General features: G+C 46.5%; 2 protein-coding genes across 13 annotated transcripts in view; both read left to right on the forward strand.

Annotated features, from left to right (window-relative positions):
- The window catches only part of INPP1 (inositol polyphosphate-1-phosphatase), a 410,629-nt gene that overhangs the window by 32,304 nt on the left and 355,406 nt on the right, over window positions 1-22,919 (forward strand). For 4 of the 12 annotated variants that reach the window (XR_013218272.1, XR_013218274.1, XM_077275656.1 and 1 more), the window contains exon 1: window positions 20,831-20,922. The exons of 1 other annotated variant lie outside the window; for it this stretch is intronic. The gene's annotated coding sequence lies outside the window, so the exon portion shown is untranslated. Of the gene's footprint in view, window positions 1-20,830; window positions 20,971-22,919 lie in introns of those variants that run through there. 7 more of the 12 variants (XR_013218273.1, XM_077275648.1, XM_077275652.1 and 4 more) reach the window with 5 other exon arrangements.
- LOC143786248 (histone H3-like) lies at window positions 2,949-22,897 on the forward strand. The gene is made up of 2 exons (XM_077275525.1): window positions 2,949-3,035; window positions 22,505-22,897. The coding sequence occupies exons 1-2, from the start codon at window positions 2,949-2,951 to the stop codon at window positions 22,895-22,897; spliced, it is 480 nt and encodes a 159-aa protein (XP_077131640.1).

Below are 22,919 nucleotides of genomic sequence, written 5' to 3' on the forward strand. Positions count from 1 at the left end.
GTGCAAGCCACTCATAAGTGTCAAGAATAAAAAGGCTAGACTGGACTTTGCTAAAAAACATCTAAAAAAGCCAGCACAGTTCAGGAAGAACATTCTTTGGACAGATGAAACCAAGATCAACCTCTACCAGAATGATGGAAAGAGAAAAGTATGGCGAAGGCTTGGTACAGCTCATGACCCAAAGCATACCACATCATCTGTAAAACACGGCGGAGGCGGTGTGATGGCTTGGGCATCAGTGGCACTGGGTCACTAGTGTTTATTGATGATGTGACACAGGACAGAAGCAGCCAAATGAATTCTGAGGTATTCAGAGCCATACTGTGTGCTCAGATCCAGCCAAATGCAGCAAAACTGATTGGTCGTCGTTTCATACTACAGATGGACAATGACCCAAAACATGAAGCCAAAGCAACCCAGGAGTCTATTAAAGCAAAGAAGTGGAATATTCTTGAATGGCCAAGTCAGTCACCTGATCTCAACCCAATTGAGCATGCATTTCACTTGTTAAAGAATAAACTTCAGACAGAAAGGCCCACAAACAAACAGCAACTGAAAACCACCGCAGTGAAGGCCTGGCAGAGCATCAAAAAGGAGGAAACACAGCGTCTGGTGATGTCCATGAGTTCAAGACTTCAGGCAGTCATTGCCAACAAAGGGTTTTCAACCAAGTACTAGAAATGAACATTTTATTTAAAATTATTGAATCTGTCCAATTACTTTTGGTCCCACAAACAAACAGCAACTGAAAACCACCGCAGTGAAGGCCTGGCAGAGCATCAAAAAGGAGGAAACACAGCGTCTGGTGATGTCCATGAGTTCAAGACTTCAGGCAGTCATTGCCAACAAAGGGTTTTCAACCAAGTACTAGAAATGAACATTTTATTTAAAATTATTGAATCTGTCCAATTACTTTTGGTCCCTTTAAAAACAGGGTGGCACATGTTAAGGAGCTGAAACTCCTAAACCCTTCATCCAATTTTAATGTGGATACCCTCAAATGAAAGCTGAAAGTCTGAACTTCAACTGCATCTGAATTGTTTTGTTTAAAATTCATTGTGGTAATGTCTATAACCAAAATGAGAAAAATGTTGTCTCTGTCCAAATATATATGGACCTAACTGTATACACAGTATAATGTCCCCTGTTTAGTACCAGCCACACAGTATACTGACCCCTTAGTAGCCCCCAATCTGTATGATGGCCCCTTCACTGTAATCTCCACACTGTATGATGGCCCTCTAGATAGCCTCCATATAGTATAATGCACCAGATAGTCCTAAATATAGTATAATGCACTTCCCATAGGCCTCCATATAGTATAATGCACTCCTCATAGGCCTCCATATAGTATCATGCATTCCCCATAGGCCTCCATATAGTATAATGCACTCCCCATAGGCCTTCATATAGTATAATGCTCTCCCCATAGGCCTCCATATAGTATAATGAACTCCCCATAGGACAACTCTATATTGTATAACGCACCCCCATAGGCAGACTATATAGCACAAGGCAGCTCCCATAGGCAGACTCTGTAGTTTAAGGCAGCCCCCCATAGGCAGACCCTGTAGTATAAGGCAGCACCCCATAGGCAGACCCTGTAGTATAAGGCAGTACCCCATAGACAGACTCTAGTATAAGACAGCACCCCATTGGCAGACCCTGTAATAAGGCAGCACCCCATAGACAGACCCTGTAGTATAAGGCAGCACCCCCATAGGCAGACCTTGTAATAAGGCAGCACCCCCATAGGCAGACATTGTAATAAGGCAGCACCCCGATAGGCAGACCCTGTAGTATAAGGCAGCACCCCCATTGGCAGACCCTGTAGTATAAGGCAGCACCCCCCATAGGCAGACCCTGTAGTATAAGGCAGCACCCCCATAGACAGACCCTGTAGTATAAGGCAGCACCCCCATAGACAGACCCTGTAGTATAAGGCAGCACCCCCATAGACACCTTGAAATAAGGCAGCACCCCCATAGGCAGACCCTGTAATAAGCTGAACCTGGGATGACAGGTGGGAGACCCACTGCTGGCACAGGGCCCCCACCTGCTCAGGGGACCCATAGCGGCCAGGCAGCAGAACAGGGAGATTGATTCTCCCTGCTCTGCTGCAGAATGTAACTGTATAGGTGCACTGTGCACGCTGATACAGTTACAGTATTGTAGCTCTGGGTATGCCCCCTCAGAGCGCGGGGCCCTGGGCGACCGCCCCCCTCTACCCACTCCTGGTAGCTACGCTACTGATGTAACCACAAGAATAGACATTACGCACAGGAATCATGAGTCTCAGTGCAGCAACTCCGATCTACTTATCCCTGTAGTGAGATGTTCTTGAATGGAGTTGCTGTACAGAAGACATCTTTATACACAGAACTGTGTGCACAGAAATAATGAACCTCAGTGCAGGAATGCCGATCTATTCATCTCTGTAGTGAGACAGCTAGAATGGAGTTGCTGCATGGAGGACACCCTAATAGACGGTACTGTGTACACAGAAATGATGAACTTCAGTGCAGGAGCGCCGATCTACTCAACTCTGTTGTGAGAAAGCAAGATGAAGTTGCTGTATGGAGTGTCTTTATTTATTTGCAAACAGACAAGATTACAGCCCCAATTCATGTAGTTTAAATTTTATATGCCAGTCTTAAAGGGCATATCCAGAACTTTATTGAAACACAAAAAATGTGCCTAAGCACAAAAAGCAGGTAGTTGATACCTGCCTGTTGTGCTCAGTGCCTTTCATCCCTGGAACAGAGTGCTCACAGACCGCTCCTGCTGGGTAGTCAGCTTCCTTTGCTGATGCGACGGGGTGTGACTTACAACTCATTCTAATTGACAGCCGGCTCTCCCAGTTAGGCAGCGGTAATTCGTCTATCAATCAGAATGACGGCAGTCCCGACCCCGTCAACAGAGCGGAAAAGAAGCCTCTGCTCGACGTGATGCCAGAAGAAGCTTCTGAACCTCCGGCAGGAACGGTCATTGACCACTCTGTGTCGGGGAAGAACAGCGTCAGGCACTATAGGCAGGTAAGTTGCAATCACCTGCCTGTCAATGCTTAGGCACATTTTTTGTTTTTCATAAAGTCCTGCATATACTCTTTAGTGAAGGGTTAGAGGGGGAAAGTAGCGGCCACTTTGTGCATTTTTTTTTAATATTAGATTAATATTTTTTTTTTATTATGCTTTTCGGAATATAAAACCTTACACAGAGCTCTGATTGGTCAGTTTGGATAGAATTCAAATTTTCCTGTATGTGCACAAGTCTCGGCCAGTAACGGAGTGCAGCCAGCGGAATCACCAGGATCTATATCACAAAAGTGGCGAAAATTGCACCAGAAATGTTCTCCAGTAACCACGGACATTCCTGTAATAATTTATATCACTTCTGGGTTATAAATTATGACGACTGACGGTTGCTCTATTTTATGACGACTGTCGGTTGCGCTCTTTTATGATGACTGTCGCTTGCGCTCTGTTATAATGACTGTCGCTTGCGCTCTGTTATGACTGTCGCTTGCACTATGTTATGATGACTGTTGCTTGCGCTGTTATGACTGTCGCTCTCTGTTATGATGACTGTCGGTTGCGCTCTGTTATGATGACTCGGTTGCGCACTATTATGATGACTCGGTTGTGCTCTGTTATGATGACTGTCGGTTGCGCTCTGTTATGATAACTGTCGGTTACGCTCTGTTATTATGACTGTCGGTTGCGCAATGTTATGATGACTTGGTTGCGCTCTTTTATGATGACTGTCGCTTGCGCTGCTAAGACTGACGCTTGCGCTATGTTATGACTGTTGCTTGCGCTGTTATGACTGTCACTCTCTGTTATGGTGACTGTCGGTTGCGCACTGTTATGATGACTGTCGGTTGCGCTCTCTTATGATGACTGTCGGTTGCGCTCTGTTATGATGACTGTCGGCTGCACAATGTTATGATGACTGTTGGTTGTGCTCTTTTATGATGACTGTCACTTGTGCTGTTATGATTACTGTAGCTTGCGCTCTTTTATGACGTCTGTCGGTTGCACTCTGTTATGATGACTGTCGGTGGTGCTCTTTTATGATGACTGTCAGTTGCTCTGTTATGATGAATGTAGCTTGCGCTCTTTTATGATGACTGTTGGTTGCGTTCCTTTATGATGACTGTCGCTTGCGCTCTGTTATGACTGTCGCTTGCGCTGTCATGACTGTCGCTTGCGCTGTTGTGACTGTCGCTTGCGCTGTTATGATGACTGTCCTTGGCGCTCTGTTATGATGACTGTCGGTTGCGCTCTGTTTTGATGACTGTCGCTTGCACTCTGTTATGATGACTGTCGCTTGCTCTCTGTTATGACGACTGTCGGTGGTGCTATTTTATGACGACTGTCTCTTGCGCTCTTTTATGATGACTGTCACTTGCGCCCTGTTATGATGACTGTCAGTTGCATTCTTTTATAATGACTGTCTCTTGCCCTCTGTTATGATGACTGGCAGTGGCGCTCTGTTATGATGACTATCGGTGGCGCACTGTTATGACTGTCGGTTACGCTCTGTTGTGATGACTGTCGGTGGCGCTCTTTTATGATGACGGTCGGTTGCTCTCTGTTATGATGACTGTCGGTTGCGCTTTGTTATGACTGTCGGTGGTGCTCTTTTATGATTACTGTCTCTTGCGCTCTTTTATGATGACTGTCACTTGCGCCTTGTTATGATGACTGTCGGTTGCATTCTTTTATGACTGTCGGTTGCACTGTTATGATGAATGCCTCTTGCGCTCTGTTATGACGACTGTCGGTGGCGCTCTTTTATGATGACTATCGGTTGAGCTGTTATGATGACTGTCGCTGTTGCTCTTTTATGATGACTGTCAGTTGCGCTCTTTTATGACTGTCGATGGCGCTCTTATGATGACTGTCGGTTGTTCTGTTATGATGACTGTCGGTTGCGCTTTATTATGATAGCACACTGTAGCGCCATAGCATGCAAATATGAAAATTGAATTGCATTACTGCATTAGAAATATGAAAATATGAACATTTTGAAAAATATGAAATATGAAAAATTGAGAAAGTTTTGCTCATAAATTGGACAATTCATGTGTACCTGGAAGCCACGGTAAGGCATTTCTCGTTTCCAGGGCTGTTGTGAATTCCGTTCTTGAACTCCCTCCTGTGGTCATGAATGATACTTCGGCGATTTCTGTCCGTGGACTCCATCTGGTGGCTGTGAGTGGAACTGCTGGTTCTGAGGTTGCTTCCTCAGCTGCCCTCGTTTGCGGCTGGGTTGGCTTCTCTATTTAACTCCACTCAGATCGTTACTCCATGCCAGCTGTCAATGTATTAGCACTGGTTCAGATCTCTCTCGGATCTTTCTGATGACCTGTCTACTCCAGCAGAAGCTAAGTCCCTGCTAGTTCATTTGTTGTTCATTGTGTACTGAATATATTTCTTAGTACTTGCTAAGTTCTAGTCCAGCTTGCTAACATGATATTGCCTTGCTAGCTGGAAGCTCTGGGTTGCAGAGTGGCACCTCCGCACCGTGAGTCGGTGCGGGGGTCTTTTTGCACACTCTGCGTGGCTTTTTGTAGTTTTTTGTGCTGACCACATAGATCCCTTTCCTATCCTCAGTCTATCTAGTAAGTCTGGCCTCCTTTGCTGAAACCTGTTTCATCCCTGTGTTTGTGACTTTCCTCTTAACTCACAGTTAATATATGTGGGGGGCTGCCTTTACCTTTGGGGAATTTTCTCTGAGGCAAGGTAAGGCTTATTTTCCTATCTTTACGGGTAGTTAGCTCTTAGGCTGTGAAGAGGCGTCTAGGGAGAGTTAGGTACGCTCCACAGCTATTTCTAGTGTGTGTGTTATAGGATTAGGATTTGCGGTCAGCAGAGTTCCCACTTCCCAGAGCTCGTCCTGTCTTCTAGTTTAACCATCAGGTCATTCCAGGTGCACCTAACCACCAGGTCCATAACAGTACAGCTGGCCCACAAAGTGTTAATGCATCTCAATAGAGGGATAAGAGAAGTTCTGAGACCATTTTTTTTTCTCTGCAGTGTGTTCTGTCTTTCTTTTCCACTTAACCTCTGGGTGGTTCAGGACTCAGGTGTAGATATGGACAGTCAAGGTCTGTCCTCTTGTGTTGATCACCTCACTGCGAGGGTACAAAGCATTCAAGATTATGTAGTTCCGAATCCTATGTTAGAGCCTAGAATTCCAATTCCTGATTTGTTTTTTGGAGATAGATCAAAATTTCTGAATTTCAAAAATAATTGTAAACTGTTTCTTGCTTTGAAACCCCGCTCCTTTGGTGACCCCATTCAGCAAGTAAAAATCATTATTTCTTTGTTACGTGGCGACCCACAAGACTGGGCATTCTCCCTTGCGCCAGGAGATCCTGCATTGCTTAATGTAGATGCGTTTTTTCTGGCGCTTGGATTGCTTTATGACGAACCTAACTCTGTGGATCAGGCAGAGAAAATCTTGCTAGCTTTGTGTCAAGGTCAGGATGAAGCGGAGGTATATTGCCAGAAGTTTAGAAAGTGGTCTGTGCTTACTCAATGGAATGAGTGTGCCGTTGCAGCAATTTTCAGAAAAGGTCTTTCTGAAGCCCTTAAGGATGTTATGGTGGGGTTTCCCACGCCTGCTGGTCTGAATGAATCAATGTCCTTGGCCATTCAGATCGATCGGCGCTTGCGTGAACGCAAGGTTGTGCGCCATTTGGCGGTGTCCTCTGAGCAGAGGCCTGAGCCTATGCAATGTGATAGGACTTTGACCAGAGCTGAACGGCAAGAACACAGACGTCAGAATGGGCTGTGTTTTTACTGTGGTGACCCCACTCATGCTATCTCTGATTGTCCTAAGCGCACTAAGCGGTTCGCTAGGTCCGTCACCATTGGTACTGTACAGCCTAAATTTCTTTTGTCCGTTACTCTGATTTGCTCTTTGTCGTCCTACTCTGTTATGGCATTTGTGGACTCAGGCGCTGCCCTGAATTTGATGGACTTAGAGTTTGCCAGGCGCTGTGGTTTTTTCTTGGAGCCCTTGCAGTATCCTATTCCATTAAGGGGAATTGATGCTACGCCTTTGGCCAAGAATAAGCCTCAGTACTGGACTCAATTGACCATGTGCATGGCTCCTGCACATCAGGAAGATGTTCGCTTTTTGGTGTTGCATAATTTGCATGATGTGGTCGTTTTGGGTTTGCCATGGCTACAGGTCCATAATCCAGTATTGGATTGGAAATCAATGTCTGTGTCCAGTTGGGGTTGTCAAGGGGTACATGGTGACGTTCCGTTGTTGTCAATTTCTCCTTCTACTCCTTCTGAAGTCCCTGAGTTTTTGTCGGATTACCGAGATGTATTCGATGAGCCCAAATCCAGTGCCCTACCTCCTCATAGGGATTGTGATTGTGCTATTAATTTGATTCCTGGTAGTAAATTTCCTAAGGGACGACTTTTCAATTTATCTGTGCCGGAACACGCCGCTATGCGGAGTTATATAAAGGAGTCCTTGGAGAAAGGGCATATTCGCCCGTCGTCGTCACCGTTGGGAGCAGGGTTCTTTTTTGTGGCCAAGAAGGATGGTTCTCTGAGACCTTGTATAGATTACCGCCTTCTCAATAAAATCACGGTCAAATTTCAGTACCCTTTTCCTCTACTGTCTGATTTGTTTGCTCGGATTAAGGGGGCTAGTTGGTTCACCAAGATAGATCTTCGAGGGGCGTATAATCTGGTGCGTATTAAACAGGGCGATGAATGGAAAACAGCATTTAATACGCCCGAGGGCCATTTTGAGTACCTGGTGATGCCATTCGGGCTTTCTAATGCTCCATCTGTGTTTCAGTCCTTTATGCATGACATCTTCCGAAAGTATTTGGATAGATTCATTATTGTATATTTGGATGATATTTTGGTCTTTTCGGATGATTGGGAGTCTCATGTGAAGCAGGTCAGAATGGTGTTCCAGGTTCTTCGTGCTAATTCTTTGTTTGTGAAGGGGTCTAAATGTCTCTTCGGAGTTCAGAAGGTTTCCTTTTTGGGTTTCATTTTTTCCCCTTCTACTATCGAGATGGATCCTGTTAAAGTTCAGGCCATTTATGATTGGACTCAGCCTACATCTGTGAAGAGCCTTCAGAAATTCTTGGGCTTTGCTAATTTTTACCGTCGCTTCATCACTAATTTTTCTAGTGTTGTTAAACCGTTGACTGATTTGACCAAGAAAGGTGCTGATGTGGTAAATTGGTCCTCTGCGGCCGTTGAGGCTTTTCGGGAGTTGAAATGTGGTTTCTCTTCGGCCCCTGTGTTGTGTCAGCCAGATGTTTCGCTCCTTTTTCAGGTCGAGGTTGATGCTTCTGAGATTGGAGCAGGGGCTGTTTTGTCTCAAAGATCTTCTGATGGCTCTGTGATGAAGCCATGCGCTTTCTTTTCTAGAAAGTTTTCGCCTGCTGAGCGTAATTATGATGTTGGCAATCGGGAGTTGTTGGCCATGAAGTGGGCGTTCGAGGAGTGGCGACATTGGCTTGAGGGAGCCAAGCATCGTGTAGTGGTCTTAACGGATCACAAAAATCTGACTTATCTCGAGTCTGCTAAGCGGTTGAATCCTAGACAGGCTCGATGGTCGCTGTTTTTCTCCCGTTTCAATTTTGGGGTTTCATACCTTCCGGGTTCTAAGAATGTGAAGGCCGATGCCCTTTCAAGGAGTTTTGTGCCTGATTCCCCGGGAGTTCCTGAGACGGCTGGTATTCTCCAAGAGGGGGTAATTCTGTTTGCCATCTCACCTGATTTGCGGCGGGCGCTGCAGGAGTTTCAGGCTGATAGACCTGACCGTTGTCCAGCAGAAAAACTGTTTGTCCCTGATAGATGGACTAGTAGAGTTATCTCAGAGGTTCATTGTTCGGTGTTGGCTGGTCATCCGGGGATTTTTGGTACCAGAGATTTGGTGGCTACGTCCTTTTGGTGGCCTTCCTTGTCACGGGATGTGCGTTCTTTTGTGCAGTCTTGTGGGACTTGTGCTCGGGCCAAGCCCTGCTGTTCTCGTGCCAGTGGGTTACTTTTGCCCTTGCCAGTCCCGAAAAGGCCTTGGACGCATGTTTCCATGGATTTTATTTCAGATCTCCCTGTCTCTCAAAGGATGTCGGTCATCTGGGTGGTTTGTGATCGCTTCTCTAAGATGGTCCATTTGGTACCCTTGCCTAAATTACCTTCCTCCTCTGATTTGGTTCCACTATTTTTCCAGCATGTGGTTCGTTTGCATGGCATTCCGGAGAACATCGTGTCGGACAGAGGTTCCCAGTTTGTTTCAAGGTTTTGGCGGTCCTTTTGTGCTAAGATGGGCATTGATTTGTCTTTCTCTTCGGCTTTCCATCCTCAGACAAATGGCCAAACCGAACGAACTAATCAGACTTTGGAGACCTATCTGAGATGCTTTGTTTCTGCTGATCAGGATGATTGGGTGACCTTCTTGCCATTGGCTGAGTTCACCCTTAATAATCGGGCCAGTTCGGCTACCTTGGTTTCGCCTTTTTTTTGTAATTCTGGTTTTCATCCTCGTTTTTCTTCAGGGCAGGTTGAGCCTTCGGACTGACCTGGTGTGGATTCTGTGGTGGACAGGTTGCAGCAAATTTGGACTCATGTAGTGGAAAATTTGACATTGTCCAAGGAGAAGGCTCAACGTTTCGCCAACCGCCGTCGCTGTGTTGGTCCCCGACTTCGTGTTGGGGATTTGGTTTGGTTGTCGTCTCGTCATGTCCCTATGAAGGTTTCTTCTCCTAAGTTTAAGCCTCGTTTCATTGGTCCTTATAAGATTTCTGAAATTCTCAATCCTGTGTCGTTTCATTTGGCCCTTCCAGCTTCTTTTGCCATTCATAATGTGTTCCATAGGTCGTTGTTGCGGAGATATGTGGCGCCTATGGTTCCCTCCGTTGACCCTCCTGCTCCGGTGTTGGTCGAGGGGGAGTTGGAGTATGTGGTGGAGAAGATTTTGGATTCTCGTATTTCGAGACAGAAACTTCAGTACCTGGTCAAATGGAAGGGCTATGGTCAGGAGGATAATTCCTGGGTTTTTGTCTCCGATGTCCATGCGGCCGAGTTGGTTCGTGCCTTTCATTTGGCTCGTCCTGATCGGCCTGGGGGCTCTGGTGAGGGTTCCGTGACCCCTCCTCAAGGGGGGGTACTGTTGTGAATTCCGTTCTTGAACTCCCTCCTGTGGTCATGATACTTCGGCGAGTTCTGTCCGTGGACTCCCTCTGGTGGCTGTGAGTGGAACTGCTGGTCCTGAGGTTGCTTCCTCAGCTGCCCTCGTTTGCGGCTGGGTTGGCTTCTCTATTTATCTCCACTCAGATCGTTACTCCATGCCAGCTGTCAATGTATTAGCACTGGTTCAGATCTCTCTCGGATCTTTCTGATGACCTGTCTACTCCAGCAGAAGCTAAGTCCCTGCTAGTTCATTTGTTGTTCATTGTGTACTGAATATATTTCTTAGTACTTGCTAAGTTCTAGTCCAGCTTGCTAACATGATATTGCCTTGCTAGCTGGAAGCTCTGGGTTGCAGAGTGGCACCTCCGCACCGTGAGTCGGTGCGGGGGTCTTTTTGCACACTCTGCGTGGCTTTTTGTAGTTTTTTGTGCTGACCACATAGATCCCTTTCCTATCCTCAGTCTATCTAGTAAGTCTGGCCTCCTTTGCTGAAACCTGTTTCATCCCTGTGTTTGTGACTTTCCTCTTAACTCACAGTTAAGGCTACGTTCACATTTGCGTTGTGCGCCGCAGCGTCGGCGCCGCAGCGCACAACGCAAACAAAAACGCGGCAAAACGCACGCTAAAACGCTGCGTTTTGCGCCGCATGCGTCGTTTTTGCCCGCAAGTTGGACGCAAAAAAAATGCAACTTGAAGCGTTTCTTGCGTCCAACGCTTGCGGCCATGCGGCGCAAAACGCAGCACAACGCATGTCCATGCGCCCCCATGTTAAGTATAGGGGCGCATGACGCATGCGGCGCCGCTGCGGCGCCCGACGCTGCGGCGCTGACCGCAAATGTGAACGTAGCCTTATATATGTGGGGGGCTGCCTTTACCTTTGGGGAATTTTCTCTGAGGCAAGGTAAGGCTTATTTTCCTATCTTTACGGGTAGTAAGCTCTTAGGCTGTGAAGAGGTGTCTAGGGAGAATTAGGTACGCTCCACAGCTATTTCTAGTGTGTGTGTTATAGGATTAGGATTTGCGGTCAGCAGAGTTCCCACTTCCCAGAGCTTGTCCTGTCTTCTAGTTTAACCATCAAGTCATTCCAGGTGCACCTAACCACCAGGTCCATAACACAGGGCCTAACAATGGCTTTCCTCTCTGAGAATAAAGTCTTCATCTGAATAGGAACCTAATGTGAGTCCTCCCTTAGACTAAAATATCTCTCTGTAGAGGGGTAGTGGCCCTGCTGGGATTAAAAACACCTGTGGCTAGAAGGCGGAGTGCTCAGTCAGAAGGCTAATGAATACAAACATTAAAAAAAACTGACCGTCAAATCCAAACAGAGTAAGTGTGAACAGGTGCTGAACCTAAAGTCACCAACTCATATACTCTCAAACAAAAAGGCAGAACACTGTAGCGCCATAGCATGCAAATATGAAAATTGTATTGCATTACTGCATTAGAAATATGAAAATATGAAAAATTTGAAAAATGTAAAAAAATGAAATATGAAAAATTGAGAAAGTTTAGCGCATAAATTGGCCAATTCATGTGTACCCGGAAGCCACGATAAGGCATTTCTCATTTCCAGGGCCTAATAATGCCTTTCCTCTCTGAGAATAAAGTCTTCATTTGAATGGGAGTGAGTCCTCTCTCAGACTAAAATATCTCTCTCTCTGTAGAGGGGTAGTGGCCCTGCTGGGATTAAAAACACCTGTGACTAGAAGGCAGAGTGCTCAGTCAGAAGGCTAATGAATACAAACTTCAAAAAAACTGACCGTCACATCCAAACATAGACTGTGTGAACAGGTGCTGAACCTAGAGTCACCAACTCATATACTCTCAAACAAAAGGGCAGCACACTGTAGCGCCATAGCATGCAAATATGAAAATTGAATTGTATTACTGCATTAGAAATATAAAAATATGAAAAATTTGAAAAATATGAAAAATGATTTTGCCACCGACAGTCATCATAACAGAGTGCAAGCGACAGTCATAATAACAGAGTGCAAGCGACAGTCATCATAACAGCACAACCGACAGTCATCATAACAGATCACAACCGACAGTCATCATAACTGTTATGATCCTTAGTGGTTGAGGATCACAAATGACTCCAGCTAAGTAACAAACATAGGACAAGCTCTAGGGAGGTGGCAAACTGGACTGACCGCAAATCTGAACCTATCCAAACACACTAGAAGTAGCCGGTGAACGTGCCTAAAAATCCTAGACGTCTCGAGCCAGCCTGAGGAACTAACTACCCCTAGAGAGAAAGAAAGACCTCTCTTGCCTCCAGAGAAATAATCCCCAAAGATATAGAAGCCCCCAACAAATAATAACGGTGAGGTAAGAGGAAGGCACATACACAGGGGTGAAAGCAGATTCAGCAAATGAGGCCCACTAATACTAGATAGCAGAAAATAGAAAAGGGAATCTATGCGGTCAGTAAAAAACCCTTACAAAATATCCACTCTGAGATTTCAAGAACCCCCACACCAACTAACGGTGTGGGGAGAGAAACTCAGTCCCCTAGAGCAACCAGCAAGCGAGGAAATCACATTTTAGCGAGCTGGACTAAAAACATAATGAACGCTGATAATCAAAAAATGATCAAACAAAAACTTAGCTTGTCTTGGAGAGACTGGGAGCAAGGTAGCCACAAGGAATCTGAAGAGCACTGAATACATTGATAGCAGGCAAGGAACTGAGTATCCAGGTGGGCTAAATAGGAAACCAACCAAGGATAACGAACCAGCTGATGCTGCAACCTGCAGAAAGACAACACTACACAGTACCGCTTGTGACCACTAGAGGGAGCCCAAAAATAGAGTTCACAACACATAACAGTGCAACCGACAGTCATAACAGAGCGCAAAGGACAGTCATCATAACAGCACAACCGACAGTCATCATAAAAGAACGCAACCATCAGTCATCATAAAAGAGCGCAAGCTACAGTCATCATAACAGCACAACCGACAGTCATCATAACAGTGCGCAAGCGACACTCATCATAACAGGGCGAAACCAACAGTCATCGAAACAGCGCAACCGACAGTCCTCATAAAAGAGCACCACCGGCAGGCATTATAACAGAGCGCAACCGACAGTCATCATACCAGAGCGCAACCTACAGTCATCATAACAGAGCGCAACCGACAGTCATCATAACAAAGCGCAACCGACAGTCATCATAAAAGAGTACCAGCGACAGCCATCACAACAGCGCAACCGATAGTCATCATAAAAGAGCGCCACCGATAGTCATCACAACAGAGCATCACCGACAGTCATCACAACAGAGTGTAACCGACAGTCATCATAACAGAGCGCAACCGACAGTCATCATAACAGTGCAAGAGACAGTCATCATAACAATGCAACCGACAGTCATAAAAGAATGCAACCGACAGTCATCATAACAAGGCGCAAGTAACAGTCATCATAAAAGAGCGCAAGAGACAATCATCATAAAATAGCGCCACCGACAGTCATCATAACAGCGCAACAGACAGTCATCATAACAGAGTGCAAGCGGCAGTCAAAACAGCGCAACCGTCAGTCATAACAGAGCACAACCGACAGTCATCATAACAGAGTGCCACCGACAGTCATCATAACAGAGTGCAACCAATAGTCATCATAAAAGAGCGCCACCGACAGTCATAACAGAGCGCAACCGACAGTCGTCATAACAGCGCAAGAGACAGTCATCATATCAGTGCAACCGACGGTCATAAAAGAATGCAAACAAGTCACCATAACAAGGCACAAGTGACAGTCATCATAAAATAGCGCCACCGACAGTCATCACAACAGAGCGTAACCCACAGTCGTCATAACAGCGCAAGAGACAGTCATCTTAACAATGCAACTGACAGTCATAAAAGAATGCAACCGACAGTCATAACAGCGCAAGCAACAGTCATCATAACAGAGGGCAAGCGACAGTCATCATAACAGCGCAACCGACAGTCATAAAAGAGCACTACTGACAGTCATCATACCAAAGCGCAACCGACAGTCATCATAACAGAGCGCAACCGACGGTCATCATAAAAGAGTACCACCGACAGTCATCACATTGTCATTGTTATGATGACTGTCGGTGGTGATCTTTTATGATGGCTGTCGGTTGCGCTGTTATGATGACTGTCGGTTGCGCTCTGCTATAACTGTCGGTGGTGCTTTTTTGACTCTTGCTTGAACTCTTTTATGATTACTGTCGCTTGCGCTCTGTTATGATGGCTGTCAGTTGCGCTGTTATGATGATTGTCGGTTGCACTCTGTTATGACTGTCGGTTGAGCTATGTTATGACTGTCGGTTGAGCTCTGTCATGATGACTGTCTCTTGCGCTCTTTTATGATGACTGTTGCTTGTGCCCTGTTATGACTGTGGGTTGCATTCTTTTATGATGATTGTCGGTTGCTCTCTGTTATGACTGTTGGTTGCACTCTGTTATGACTGTCGGTTACGCTCTTTTATGATGACTGTCGGTTGCTCTCTGTTATGACTGTCGGTGGCGCTCTGTTATGATGACTGGCACTTGTGCTCTGTCATGATGACTGTCGGTTGCGCTCTGTCATGATGACTGTCGGATGAGCTCTGTCATGATGACTGTCGGTTGCACTCTCTTTTGATGACTGTCGATGGCGCTCTGTTATGATGACTGTCGGTTGCGCTGTCATGATTATTGTCGCTGGTGCTCTGCTATGATGACTGTCAGTTGCGCTCTGTTATGATGACTGTCGGTTGCGCTCAGTTATGATGACTGTCGGTTGATGACTGTCGGTTAAGCTCTGTCATGATGACTGTCGGTTGCGCTCTGTTATGATGACTGTCATTGGCGCTCTGTTATGACTGTCGGTGGCGCTGTTATGATGACTGACGGTTGCGCTGTTATTTTGACTGTCGCTTGCGCTCTGTTATGATGACTATCGGTTGCGCTCTTATAACAACTGTCAGTGGCGCTATTTTATGACGACTGTCCCTTGGGCTCTTTTATGATGACTGTCGGTTGCGTTCTTTTATAATGACTGTCGGTTGCGCTGTTATGACTGTCGCTTGCGCTGTCATGACTGTCGCTTGCGCTGTTATGACTGTCGGTTGCGCTGTTATGATGAATGTCCTTGGCGCTCTGTTATGATGACTGTCGGTTGCGCTCTGTTTTGATGACTGTCGCTTGCACTCTGTTATGATGACTGTCGCTTGCTCTCTGTTATGACGACTGTCGGTGGTGCTATTTTATGACGACTGTCTCTTGCGCTCTTTTATGACTCACTTGCGCCGTTATGATGACTGTCAGTTGCATTCTTTTATAATGACTGTCTCTAGCCCTCTGTTATGATAACTGGCAGTGGCGCTCTGTTATGATGACTATCGGTGGCGCACTGTTACGACTGTCGGTTACGCTCTGTTGTGATGACTGTCGGTGGCGCTCTTTTATGATGACGGTCGGTTGCGCTGTTATGACTGTTGCTGGTGCTCTTTTATGATGACTGTCAGTTGCGCTCTGTTATGATGACTGTCAGTGGCGTTCTTATGATAACTGTCGGTTGCTCTCTGTTATGATGACTGTCGGTTGCGCTTTGTTATGACTGTCGGTGGTGCTCTTTTATGACTGTCGGTTGCGCTGTTATGATGACTGTCACTTGTGCTCTGTTATGATGACTTGCTTGTGCTGTTATAATGACTGTCGGTGGCGCTATTTTATGATTACTGTCTCTTGCGCTCTTTTATGATGACTGTCACTTGCGCCTTGTTATGACTGTCGGTTGCATTCTTTTATGACTGTCGGTTGCACTGTTATGATGAATGCCTCTTGCGCTCTGTTATGACGACTGTCGGTTGCGCTCTGTTGTGATGACTGTGGCGCTCTTTTATGATGACTATCGGTTGAGCTGTTATGATGACTGTCGGTTGTTCTGTTATGATGACTGTCGGTTGCGCTTTATTATGATAGCACACTGTAGCACCATAGCATGCAAATATGAAAATTGAATTGCATTACTGCATTAGAAATATGAAAATATGAACATTTTGAAAAATATGAAATATGAAAAATTGAGAAAGTTTTGCTCATAAATTGGCCAATTCATGTGTACCTGGAAGCCACGATAAGGCATTTCTCGTTTCCAGGCCCTAACAATGGCTTTCCTCTCTAAGAATAAAGTCTTCATCTGAATAGGAACCTAATGTGAGTCCTCCCTTAGGCTAAGTTCACACTAGCGTTGTGCGCCGCTGCGTCGGCGACGCAACGCACAACGCACGCAAAAACGCGGCAAAACGCACGCAAAAACGCTGCGTTTTGCGACGCATGCGTCGGTTTTTGCCGAAAATCGGACGCAAGAAAAATGCAACTTGTTGCGTTTTCTTGGTCCGACGCTTGCGGCAAAAAAGACGCATGTGTGGCACAACGCAACAAAAAAAAACGCATGCGTCCCCCATGTTAAGTATAGGGGGCGCATGACGCATGCGTCGCCGCTGCGTCGCCGACGCAAACCCGACGCACATTAGCTTAACGCTAATGTGAACGTAGCCTTAGACTAAAATATCTCTCTCTCTGTAGAGGGGTAGTGGCCCTGCTGGGATTAAAAACACCTGTGGCTAGAAGGCGGAGTGCTCAGTCAGAAGGCTAATGAATACAAACTTAAAAAAACCTGACTCACATCCAAACATAGACTGTGAACAGGTGCTGAACCTAGAGTCACCAACTCATATACTCTCAAACAAAAAGGCAGCATACTGTAGCGCCATAGCATGCAAATATAAAAATTTTATTGCATTACTGCATTAGAAATATGAAAAAATGTGGAAAAAATGAAATATGAAAAATTGAGAAAGCTTAGCGCATAATTTGGCCAATTCATGTGTACCTGGAAGCCACGATAAGGCATTTCTCGTTTGCAGGGCCTTACAATGCCTTTCCTCTCTGAGAATAAAGTCTTCATCTGAATGGGAACCTAATGTGAATCCTCTCTTAGACTAAAATATCGCTCTCTGTAGAGGGGTAGTGGCCCTGCTGGGATTAAAAACACCTGTGGCTAAAAGGCGGAGTGCTCAGTCAGAAGGCTAATGAATACAAACATAAAAAAAAACTGACCGTCAAATTCAAACAGAGTAAGTGTGAACAGGTGCTGAACCTAAAGTCACCAACTCATATACTCTCAAACAAAAAGGCAGAACACTGTAGCGCCATAGCATGCAAATATGAAAATTGTATTGCATTACTGCATTAGAAATATGAAAATATGAAAAATTTGAAAAATGTAAAAAATGAAATATGAAAAATTGAGAAAGTTTAGCGCATAAATTGGCCAATTCATGTGTACCCGGAAGCCACGATAAGGTATTTCTCATTTCCAGGGCCTAATAATGCCTTTCCTCTCTGAGAATAAAGTCTTCATTTGAATGGGAACCTAATGTGAGTCCTCTCTCAGACTAAAATATCTCTCTCTCTCTCTGTAGAGGGGTAGTGGCCCTGCTGGGATTAAAAACACATGTGACTAGAAGGCAGAGTGCTCAGTCAGAAGGCTAATGAATACAAACTTCAAAAAAACTGACCGTCACATCCAAACATAGACTGTGTGAACAGGTGCTGAACCTAGAGTCACCAACTCATATACTCTCAAACAAAAGGGCAGCACACTGTAGCCCCATAGCATGCAAATATGAAAATTGAATTGTATTACTGCATTAGAAATATAAAAATATGAAAAATTTGAAAAATATGAAAAATGATTTTGCCACCGACAGTCATCATAACAGAGTGCAAGCGACAGTCATAATAACAGAGTGCAAGCGACAGTCATCATAACAGCACAACCGACAGTCATCATAACAGATCACAACCGACAGTCATCATAACAGTGCAACCGACAGTCATAACAGAGCGCAAAAGACAGTCATCATAACAGCACAACCGACAGTCATCATAAAAGAACGCAACCATCAGTCATCATAAAAGAGCGCAAGCTACAGTCATCATAACAGCACAACCGACAGTCATAACAGTGCGCAAGCGACACTCATCATAACAGGGCGAAACCAACAGTCATCGAAACAGCGCAACCGACAGTCCTCATAAAAGAGCACCACCGGCAGGCATTATAACAGAGCGCAACCGACAGTCATCATACCAGAGCGCAACCTACAGTCATCATAACAGAGCGCAACCGACAGTCATCATAACAAAGCGCAACCGACAGTCATCATAAAAGAGTACCAGCGACAGTCATCATAACAGCGCAACCGATAGTCATCATAAAAGAGCGCCACCGACAGTCATCACAACAGAGCGTCACCGACAGTCATCACAACAGAGCGTAACCGACAGTCATCATAACAGAGCGCAACCGACAGTCATCATAACAAGGCGCAAGTAACAGTCATCATAAAAGAGCGCAAGAGACAATCATCATAAAATAGCGCCACCGACAGTCATCATAACAGCGCAACCGACAGTCATCAAAACAGAGCGCAAGCGGCAGTCAAAACAGCGCAACCGTCAGTCATAACAGAGCACAACCGACAGTCATCATAAGAGTGCGGACAGTCATCATAACAGAGCGCAACCGATAGTCATCATAAAAGAGCGCCACCGGCAGTCATAACAGAGCGCAACCGACAGTCGTCATAACAATGCAACTGATAGTCATAAAAGAATGCAACCGACAGTCATAACAGCGCAAGCAACAGTCATCATAACAGAGGGCAAGCGACAGTCATCATAACAGAGGGCAAGCGACAGTCATCATAACAGCGCAACCGACAGTCATCATAACAGAGCGCAACCGACAGTCATCATAAAAGAGTACCACCGACAGTCATCACATTGTCATTGTTATGATGACTGTCGGTGGTGATCTTTTATGATGGCTATCGGTTGCGCTGTTATGATGACTGTCGGTTGCGCTCTGTTATAACTGTCGGTGGTGCTCTTTTGACTCTTACTTGAACTCTTTTATGATTACTGTCGCTTGCACTCTGTTATGATGGCTGTCAGTTGCGCTGTTATGATGATTGTCGGTTGCACTCTGTTATGACTGTCGGTTGCGCTATGTTATGATGACTGTCGGTTGAGCTCTGTCATGATGACTGTCTCTTGCGCTCTTTTATGATGACTGTCGCTTGTGCCCTGTTATGACTGTGGGTTGCTTTCTTTTATGATGATTGTCGGTTGCTCTCTGTTATGACTGTCGGTTGCACTCTGATATGACTGTCAGTTACACTCTTTTATGATGACTGTCGGTTGCTCTCTGTTATGACTGTCGGTGGCGCTCTGTTATGATGACTGGCACTTGTGCTCTGTCATGATGACTGTCGGTTGCGCTCTGTTATGATGACTGTCGGTTGAGCTCTGTCATGATGACTGTCGGTTGAGCTCTGTCATGATGACTGTCGGTTGCGCTCTCTTTTGATGACTGTCGATGGCGCTCTGTTATGATGACTGTCGGTTGCGCTGTCATGATTATTGTCGCTGGTGCTCTGCTATGATGACTGTCAGTTGCGCTGTTATGATGACTGTCGGTTGCGCTCAGTTATGATGACTGTCGGTTGCGCTCTGTTATGATGACTGTCATTGGCGCTGTTATGACTGTTGATGGTGCTGTTATGATGACTGACGGTTGCGCTGTTATTTTGACTGTCGCTTGCGCTCTTTTATGACTGTCACTTGCGCTCTGTTATGATGACTGTCGGTTGCGCTCTGTTATAACAACTGTCAGTGGCGCTATTTTATGACGACTGTCCCTTGGGCTCTTTTATGATGACTGTCGGTTGCGTTCTTTTATAATGACTGTCGGTTGCGCTTTGTTATGATGACTGTCGGTTGCGCTCTGTTAGGACTGTCGGTTGCGCTTTTATGATGACTGTCGGTTGAGCTCTGTCATGATGACTGTCGGTTGAGCTCTGTCATGATGACTGTCGGTTGCGCTCTCTTTTGATGACTCGATGGCGCTCTGTTATGACTGTCGGTTGCGGTCATGATTATTGTCGCTGGTGCTCTACTATGATGACTGTGTTGCGCTCTGTCATGATGACTGTCGGTTGCGCTCTGTTATGATGACTGTCGGTTGCGCTCTGTTATGATGACTGTCTGTTGCGCTCTTTTACGCCTCTCCCCGTGAAGCTCTGCCCACTCCTCACAATGTTGCGGCTGCGGCCAGAACTGGTGGCAGACGGGGAAAGTCACGTTATTGTATCACGGAAAAATCAGCGCAGAGTGTAATTATCTATATTACAAAAAGCCACAATAAAAATGTAAGTTATATAAATAAGGGGTAAAAATTGAATTTTGCCCAATTACATAAAATATAGAACAGTGTAAAAAAAATCATGTCTGATTTGTTATATTTTCTTCATTAAACACCTGAGAAATTTCATTAAAAAAATTAAAAAGCTGGAGGAGCTCCAGGAACCATCTCCATTCTGTCCGGTCAGTCCTGAGATGACTACATCGGGAAGGGATGATCTGAGGGCCTCGCTCGGGTCATCTCAGCACTGAGCTGTCTGGAGCGGAGTGTCCAAAATGAGGACCTCAAAAAATCGCCTCCGATCTAGACGCAACAAACAGGGTCCTCATTCCCATCTGTACACGGGTCTATAGTATCTCCGTCCGTCTTCACAGGACTGAAGGAGGCTCCGCCCCTTCCGGTCACATCATTCCCTCAAAAAATCACCTCCATTCTAGTCGCTGGAGACTGCGCTGACGCTGAGTCATTTCCATGTACATAATCTGAGGATCCCCCGTGGGTGAGGCTGCCCGTGCTTTATACCAGCTGCACACGTGGAGTGAGTGAGGCAAGTGTTGATCTGTGCGCACGGTGGTGGGGTGTCTGGCTGTCGTTGTGGGGTGAGTGTGTCTGTCTCTCTGAAGTGGCTGGCTGTCATTGTGGGGTAGCTGTGTCTGTCGCTGTGGGGGTGTGGCTCTGTAGTGGCTGGCTGTCATTGTGGGGTGGATGTGTCGCTGTGGGGTGGCTGGCTGTCGCTTGGGGTGGGTGTGTCGCTGTGGGGTGGCTGGCTGTCGCTTGGGGTGGGTGTGTTGCTGTGGGGTGGCTGGCTGTCGCTTGGGGTGGGTGTGTTGCTGTGGGGTGGCTGGCTGTCGCTTGGGGTGGGTGTGTTGCTGTGGGGTGGCTGGCTGTCGCTTGGGGTGGGTGTGTCGCTGTGGGGTGGCTGGCTGTCGCGTGGGGTGGGGTGGGTGTGTCGCTGTGGGGTGGCTGGCTGTCGCTTGGGGTGGATGTGTTGCTGTGGAGTGGCTGGCTGTCGCTTGGGGTGGATGTGTCGCTGTGGGGTGGCTGGCTGTCGCTTGGGGTGGGTGTGTCTGTCGCTCTGAAGTGTCTGGCTGTCATTGTGGGGGGCTGTCTGTTAGTGATGGGCAGTCCGGCTCTTTTTGGTGATTCGGCTCCGCTCACCATAAAGAGCCGGCTCTTTCGGCTCGTGAACCGGCTCTTTTTTTAAATAAAAATAGATTTTACACTGTCATCGTTCCCGGTCTTTGCCTGTAAAGTGACACCCTCATGATACACCTGTATAAGTATCTAGTGAAGCAGTAAAGACTGTTTTTTAGCATTGCTGTTTCCGCAGATTGTTGGCTCTTGTGAACAGAGCCCGCGCTACTTGGTTGTAGTCCTAAGGCCGGGTTCACACTGCGTTAGCAGCAGCCCGTTCAGCACATACGCTAACGGGCTGCTGTTAACGCAAGTGCCGACGTTTACATCGCGCTAGCGCAGATAGAGCAAGCAGATGCTCTATCTGCGCTGGCGGTGACGGACCCGGAAACGCTGCAGCCCGCGTCTCAGGGTCCGTCACTCAATGATGGCATATCCCTAGCGCACGCCCATTGTGGGTGTGCGTTAGTGATGCGTCCGACATTGGAGTCAATGGCGGCCGTAACGGACTACGTTACACCGCGTTTATGCCGCTGTGTAACATAGTCCGTCTAACGGACGCCACTAACGTAATGTGAACCCAGCCTAACCTGTATTACTTTGTAATATGTGCCGTTTTTTGTACACGTCCTTTCTGCATTTGTAAGTGCTGTGCTATATGTTGGTGCTGTATAAGATTGTAATTCATAAAAATAAAGGCATGCTGCAAGCACTGTGCTAAGGCTTATTTCACACTAGTGTCGGTACGGGGCCGTCACTATGCGTCGGCCCGATGTACCGACACACGTTGTGAAAGAAATGAACAACGTGGGCAGCGGATGCAGTTTTACAACACATCCGCTGCCCCATTGTAAGGTCTGGGGAGGAGGGGGCGCGGTCGAAAATGGCGGACGCGATGCACAAAAAAAAGTTACATGGAATGTTTTTTTGTGCCGACGGTCCAGCAGACCGCCTGTAAATCCACCAGAGGGAAAGCTCCCCGCAAGCAGCTGGCCACTAAGGCCACCAGGAAGAGCGCTCCCGCCACTGGTGGCGTGAAGAAGCCGCACAGATACCGGCCAGGGACACTCTCTCTCCGTGAGATCCGCCGCTATCATAAATCCACCGAGCTGCTGATCCGTAAGCTTCCCTTCCAGCGCCTGGTGAGAGAGATCGCCCAGGACTTCAAAACCGATCTCCGCTTCCAGAGCTCGGCCGTCATGGCCCTGCAGGAGGCCAGCGAGGCTTATCTGGTGGGGCTGTTTGAGGACACAAATCTGTGCGCCATCCATGCTAAGAGGGTCACCATCATGCCCAAAGACATCCAGCTGGCCCGCAGGATCTGTGGGGAGAGAGCTTAGATCTGTACTCCACATGACCGAA

Source organism: Ranitomeya variabilis, chromosome 7 (assembly GCF_051348905.1).
Source record: "Ranitomeya variabilis isolate aRanVar5 chromosome 7, aRanVar5.hap1, whole genome shotgun sequence".
Taxonomy (NCBI): Eukaryota; Metazoa; Chordata; class Amphibia; order Anura; family Dendrobatidae; genus Ranitomeya; species Ranitomeya variabilis.